Source organism: Scleropages formosus, chromosome 24 (genome assembly GCF_900964775.1).
Source record: "Scleropages formosus chromosome 24, fSclFor1.1, whole genome shotgun sequence".
In the NCBI taxonomy this organism is placed as follows: domain Eukaryota; kingdom Metazoa; phylum Chordata; class Actinopteri; order Osteoglossiformes; family Osteoglossidae; genus Scleropages; species Scleropages formosus.
In genome coordinates, this window is record NC_041829.1 from 13680421 (window position 1) to 13687244 (window position 6824).

Consider the following 6824-nt stretch of genomic DNA (forward strand, 5'->3'; position numbering starts at 1 on the left):
TACTGACAAAAGTTCCCACTCTGGGGATTTGAATCCAAAACTAAACACATTTTGGCTGCTGTTTGTGATACTAATATTACAATCTTATTTTTAAAAAAAAAAAAATTTGCAAAGATTGGGACAGGAGAAAATCAGAACACTAGCATTATCAACCTGTGCCTGTACTGAAGTTTTAAAGCTGTTTTGTGAATATTTTGCATTTATTCATTTAGCAGAAGCTTTTCTGCACAGAGAGAGAGACGATGGGTGCATTACATTAACAGAAGAGACTTAGACACAGACACATGATTCTAAAGTACACTTGTTTTGTCACATTCCAGTATATGAACCAGTATACATTGCATGAGTAGCTGCATAAAGGTTTATCCATTATTCAGCAATATACATTTACATTTATTAATTTAGCAGACTTTCTCCAAAGCGACGCACATCTCAGCACTTTCTAATCACAAAATTATTAAACATTTACCTGTTTATCAAGCACTTAAGAGATCAAGGAAAAGTGAGCCTTGAAAAGGAGTTTCTGAAACCTTCTTAAACATAGAGAGATTCAGCAGTTCTGAGTGAGAAAGGGATGTCATTCCACCACTTTGGAGCTGGAGCCAAAACTGAAAACCTTTGTGCTTTTTATTTTGGACCTTTTGTACATGGGACCACCAAGGGAGCATAGCAGTCTGGTTGGGGTGTAGCAAATGATCAGGTCTTATAGATATAAGACCTCATAGATGGTGATCAGAGATTGAGGCGGCGATGATGTGTGAGGGTATGCCTGTAGTTCTAAGTGGAAAGAAGAGGAAGAGCTGGGTATTGTAACCACAGCAGTGGTAGGAGAATCTGTGGTAGGTGATGACAGAGCCGAGGGAAGACGTGTAAACTGAGAAGAGTAGGGGGCCCAGTACTAACCCTTGTAGGACACCAGTTGAGAGAGGTTGAAGGAGTGATCAGCAGCCACACGAGACCACTTGGTAGGATCTATCTGATAGGTAGGACTCGGATCGATTCGCTGCAGTTCCTTTGATGCCAAGCTGCCCAAGAGAGGAGAGTAGAATCTGGTGATTGACAGTATCTAATGCTGCAGACAGGTTGAGGAGGATGAGGACTGAGGAGAGGGAGGTCACTAGCGAACTGGAGAACATTTCACACTGCCAAGAGAGCTGTCTCAGTGGAATATCCAGCTTTGAATCTAGACTGATACCCATTGAGGAGATCATTCTGGGTGAGGAATGCAGATAACTGATCACAGGTTGCCCGTTCCAGAGTTTCTGATAAAAAAAGGGAGGAGGGAGACTGGCCTATAGTACTGGACTGAATCAGGATCCAGAGAAGGTTTTTAACAGCAGTGAAATGAGGACAGATTTGAAGGTACCTGGGAAGCAGCCTGAAGAGTGAAGAGTTGATGATCTTGGAGATGAAGGAGGTGAGTTGTGGGGAAATTTCCTGTAGGAGTGGTGAAGGGATTGGTTTGAAGGAGCAGGTGGTCACTGTGTGACAGCAGGAGGTTGGGATTAAATGAGGAGAAAGTGACTTCACAGGGAGGTCCAGCATGATGGGAGCAGGTGGTCGCAGAGAACATGTCGACGATGGAGTTGACTTTGTCTCTGAAAAACAAGGCGAAATTGTCAGTAGTGAGAGAGGAGGGAGAAGGAGACAAAGAGCCTGTGTGGTTTGCTAATTGCAGACTGCAGTTTGTTGTGGATGAAGGTGGTTTTAGCTGAAGAAACAGCAGAGTGGAAGGTTTCTAGGAGATCCTTGTAAACTTCCAGGTCTGTGAGATCCTTTGATTTCCACCATCGTGGCTCTGCAGCCCAGACTTTGGTCCTTTTGGCACAGAGGACATCTGATAGCCGTGGGGTGGAACTGGGGTGTGCTGGTCTGGACATTAGAGGACAGAGGGGAAAACCAACCATTTTACCCTGTTGTACTGTTATATGGCACAGACTGTTTCCGGAAACACGCTATTAAGAGTGAAAATTGTTGTCCTTCCACAGTAAACACAATGAAAGTGACTTGCATAGTTACAGGTTGGACTTGAAGGTTAATCACAGTATGGAATTTACTGAAGTAAATGTACCTTTGGAGAGGGTTCAAGAGCAGCACTTCCCAGGGTTTTGAAGGTGGACCTCCATTATGGCACCTGGGTGATACGTGACACCCCGGACAGGACACCAGTCTATCACAGGACCATCAGACGCTCATTTGCTCATAGGCTGTTCGATGCCACCGGTTCAACCGGAAACATGTCTTTTGACCGTGTGAGGAAACCAGAGCACCCGGAGGAAGCCCATACAAACACGCTGCGCCGGATCCAAATCCACAGCCCAGGTGCTGCGAGGTGCCAGTACCACCAAAGCATGCGCACGTTTCATATTTTCCACTCGGATCAGAAGCAGCCCTGCCTACTTCCTGTGTGCTGCTTCTCCTCGATCTCCTTGCCGTATCAGGCCCCTCTGACCAACTAACAAGGGATACTGGTACATGACAATAACTGACATTAAGGCTTCATGCAAATATAATATGATTTCATAACTTCCCACTCTTTGGGGATAATGGTAGTAAATTAAATAGACAGAGTGATAAGGAAAAGACAAAGTCCTGTTGGTCAAACCTGACTGAAGCACTTTTAACTCAATAAAATCCAGACAGACTGTGTCTACATCGCTTCACCTGATTTATGGTGTCATCACTTCTCTAGGAGCACCCATAAGAGGTTACAAATTCACTTCACAAGTCAAGCATATCAGCATCATATTATGTTTATTTGACTAATGTACACTATTATAAATATATATGTATGGTACATATAGTCACAGTTTATTTGATTAACTTACAGTATTAGGTGGCGCAGTGGGTTGAACCACAGTCCTGCTCTCCGGTGGGTCTGGGGTTCGAGTCCCGCTTGGGGTGCCTTGCGACGGACTGGCGTCCCGTCCTGGGTGTGTCCTCTCCCCCTCCGGCCCTACGCCCTGTGTTGCCGGGTAGGCTCCGGTTCCCCGTAACCCTGTATGGGACAAGCGGTTCTGAAAATGTGTATTATATATACATAATATACATATATGTAGAATATATACTATAGTGTCCTTTAATTAGTATAAAAATATTGTTTCTATAATTTTAGATTGATTATATTAATCCTATAATATTATATATATTATGTACAGTATTGTATAAAAGCAGTAAGTATAACTGCATTATTTACATTTATAAGTGTACAAAACAGAGTTAGTTTGTACTGTAGCTGCTAGAGCTCCTGCCTTTGGACCCAAAAGGCAAAGGTTCCCACTTCTGGTTGTAACAGCAAGGTATTAAAATTGCTCTAGTAAAAATTATCCTGCTGTAGAAACGGGTAAGTAACTGTAGGCACCTTAACATTGTTTTTTTGGGAAAAAAGCAACAGCTAAATTAATAAATATGAATAATCTTAAACTATGGGATGACAGAGAGGGCAGCTTCATCACTGCTTCACAGCGTAGTCTTTAGCAGACTAATTGAATTCCTGCTTATGTTGAATCTTCTCTTACTAAATCATGTACATAAGATTTTTTTTTTTCAGTTTTTCGTATCTTGGTACTAAAATCCAATAAGTAATTTGCTGCACTTTTTGCTTATATATAGTCTAGTGGAATTTTTGCAGTTTCAACGAACAAATAGTTTTGCTTTTATTTTATTCAGTATAATTTATTAAACACAACTTCTCATATTTTTATACCTTTAAGTTTTGGTTGCAGTTCCTCATATTGGCCGATAGGTGTCACTAAGGGCACAGTTCCACAGAGGGGCGCGGGTCAAACCGCAGGTCGCACAACATCGGCCGAGTTCTACGGATAAACAACAGCATATGAGATCGTTTAGATAATTAAGAAATATAATACATATATATAATATATACACATTTACATTTTGTGACAACACATTACTGCTGCTTGCCGAGTTCTCGACAACGAAGTTCCCTGTGAAACTTTCACTCCCGCAGTTTTTGGGTCGCACGCATCCCAGTTAACCAAATAGTTGCTGGTTCGAGTCCCACGTCCTCGGTACCCTCGCGCAAGCTCTACTCAGCCTTGAACTGCCCCTGTAAAAAAAGACATCGTTTTACATACGGATCGTGTACTTTGAGACACTTTGAACAGAAGCTTCAGTTAAGCGGTGACTCAATAACGCACCGCTGACACGTGTCCATTTGTGGTGTTTTCTGAATATCGCTGCATCATGACATGGAGATGACCTTCGCGGGGCCCATCTGGAGGGGTTTCGGTAATAGCCCAGCACCCCGAGGACACTCCGCCCGTTTACGGATCTAAACAACAGAGATGTGAGTGACCATGAATGATGAAATAACAACAAGGCAGCGACTCCTGAGTCCCGGGCCGGCGGTGCCGCCGCACGCGGAACGAGAGGAGACCTGCTGACGCTGCTTCTAGAAACGGAAGCGCGTAGACGTGATCGAGTCTTGTTTTTACACGCGCGTCCACGTGGGAGCTATAAAGAGCTGCAGATCCTTGCCGAGAACTCTGAGTGAGAAGTCCGTCCCGATGCGTCGCGATCCTCTCCGGGTGGGCGGAGCTCCGCGGGAGGAAGAGGGTGTGTGTGTGTGTGTGTGTGTGTGTGTGTGTGATAGTCAGTGTGCGTGTGTGAGAACCCACCCCGATCCCGCGGGTTCCGCGCTGCGAGCGCGCGCCGAGCGCGAGAGAACTTCGTGCGCATGAGGTAGGCACTGTCAGCATCGCACGCGCGATTCGAACCGCGGAGCGCGGCTCGTGCTCAAGTCGTACGTGCCGTAACGTGTCACGCGTGCTCGTGGCCCGGCCGGCGTGTTGAAGACGCGTGGAGCTTCTCTGCAAGCTGGACCCGCTCCGCGGCGGAGGAGCCCCGGCAGAGGATGATGATGATGATGATGATGATGATGATGGTGGCGGCTATGAGATGCGCACGCAGCGTCCACGCAGCCCGCCGCAGCGCGTGATCCCCGCGGAGCGAGCGCGCGCCCCAACTCCGACCTCACCAATGTCGTCCATGAACACCTCGAACCAAACCGAGCCTACGTACCCCATCTACATCTCAGCAGTCTTGACTCTGGCCGCGGTCCTCCTCATCCTCCTGATCCTCTTCGGCAATGTTCTGGTCATCATCTCAGTGCTCACGAGCCGGGCCCTCAAGGCTCCGCAGAACTTGTTCCTGGTCTCCCTGGCATGTGCGGACATCCTGGTGGCCACCTTGGTGGTGCCCCTGTCGCTGGCCTACGAGCTCATGGGCTACTGGTACTTTGGCAAAGTTTGGTGCCAGATCTACCAGGCCCTGGACGTGCTCTTCTGCACGGCCTCCATCGCGCACCTGTGCGCCATCAGCCTGGACAGGTACTGGTCCATAACTCAAGCCATCGAGTACAACCTGAAGCGCACGCCGCGGAGGATCAAGTGCATCATCTTCATCGTGTGGGTCATCTCGGCGGTCATCTCCTTCCCAGCGCTCATCACCATGGAGAGCGAGTTCGGAGAGAACGGGCTCCAGTGCGAGATCAACCAGGAGGAGTGGTACATCATCTCCTCCAGCATCGGCTCCTTCTTCGTGCCCTGCATCATCATGATCCCCGTCTACATCCGAATTTACCAGATCGCCAAGAAGAGGACCCGCGTGCCCGCCGCGGGGAAGCGGCGGAGGGGCTCCGGCGTCGAGCGCGAGCGCGGAGACGCGGGCGCGCGGCTCTCCAAGGAGAACGCGGGCGAGGACGGAGAGGCGGACCCCGGCGGCGGCGGCGAGCGGGAGGACGCCGCCAAGGGCGACACCAACGACATCGACATGGAGGAGTCCTCCTCCTCCGAGCAGCAGCCGTGCGCCACGAAGAAACCGAAAGGGAAGGGAAAGCTGAGCCGCATCAAGCCGGGCGACAACCACGTGAGCGCGAACGCGCCGGTCTCGTGCGGTGGAGCCGCCGCCGGCGCCGCGCAGAGCTCGCGCGGCGGGAGCCGCTGGAAGGGCCGCCAGAACCGCGAGAAGCGCTTCACCTTCGTCCTGGCCGTGGTCATCGGCGTCTTCATCATCTGCTGGTTCCCCTTCTTCTTCACCTACACCTTGACTGCCGTGTGCAAGTCGTGCGCAGTTCCGCGTGGACTCTTCAAGTTCTTCTTCTGGTTCGGCTACTGCAACAGCTCCCTGAACCCCATCATCTACACCGTGTTCAACAACGACTTCAGGAGGGCTTTCAAAAAGATCCTCTGCAAGGGTGAGAGGAGGAGGATGGTGTGACAGCGCCTCCGCGCGGGACCCTCTCTCCAGTCTGTTCTCTGCGCCGCGTCGAGGCCACGCGCGTGCGGTGCGTTGCTTACATGACACGCGGAGAGGTGCGTTTTCCTTCCGTGAAAAATGAACTTTTACCAAAAAAAAAAAAAAAGAAAGTTTTAAAGACCAGTCATGTCCGAATGTGTTGACGCGTGTAGAAATGTTCCGAAGGTTTTCAGCACCACCCGTCTGCTTTTTATTCAAATTATTGTTCTGTAAAATGTGTTCGAGGCTCAGTGCGTATGACCCCTAGTTTTTGGGCTGAACCGTTGAAATGCTTCTGTGTGTTTCATATGATCCTTCTATTGCAACAAGTGAAATGTGTGTAAATAAATAAGTTTCACAACGATTTTGGTTTCTGCCGACTTACAAACAGCATGGTGTTCTGAAGAATTACCTTTCTCTTTTACCTGTTCTGGGGAGGCAATAAGGGTGACATTTAGAAGCAGTGATTTGCACATTTTTGGGCGATTGTCCCTCCTGCAGTGGAATGGGGTTCGATTGTTGGGGACAAGGTGCAGATAGGCCGGCGCTAGCCCCAACCCCCCCAT

At 48.7% G+C, this 6824-nt stretch overlaps 1 protein-coding gene and 1 long non-coding RNA gene across 3 annotated transcripts; one reads left to right on the forward strand and one right to left on the reverse strand.

Annotated features, from left to right (window-relative positions):
- Positions 1–1050: 1050 nt before the first annotated feature.
- On the reverse strand, positions 1051–4508 carry LOC108918931 (uncharacterized). Of its 2 annotated transcripts, none has more exons than XR_001964877.2 (5): positions 4161–4508; positions 3915–4069; positions 3707–3815; positions 1367–1872; positions 1051–1262 (listed from the first exon to the last, which is right to left on the reverse strand). It is a non-coding gene; the product is annotated as an uncharacterized LOC108918931 (long non-coding RNA). The 2 variants fall into 2 exon arrangements; XR_001964876.2 differs by having other exon boundaries at positions 3895–4069.
- An 82-nt stretch (positions 4509–4590) lies between these two features.
- Positions 4591–6622, forward strand: adra2a (adrenoceptor alpha 2A). The gene has a single exon (XM_029248891.1). It carries the CDS (start codon positions 4921–4923, stop codon positions 6238–6240), a length of 1320 nt encoding a protein of 439 aa, XP_029104724.1. The 5' UTR covers positions 4591–4920; the 3' UTR covers positions 6241–6622.
- The last annotated feature ends 202 nt before the right edge of the window (positions 6623–6824 follow it).

What these genes read in the sequence shown, in the direction of transcription:
- adra2a (XM_029248891.1), top strand. Translation starts at nt 4,921, where the DNA reads ATGCGCACGCAGCGTCCACGCAGCCCGCCGCAGCGCGTGATCCCCGCG.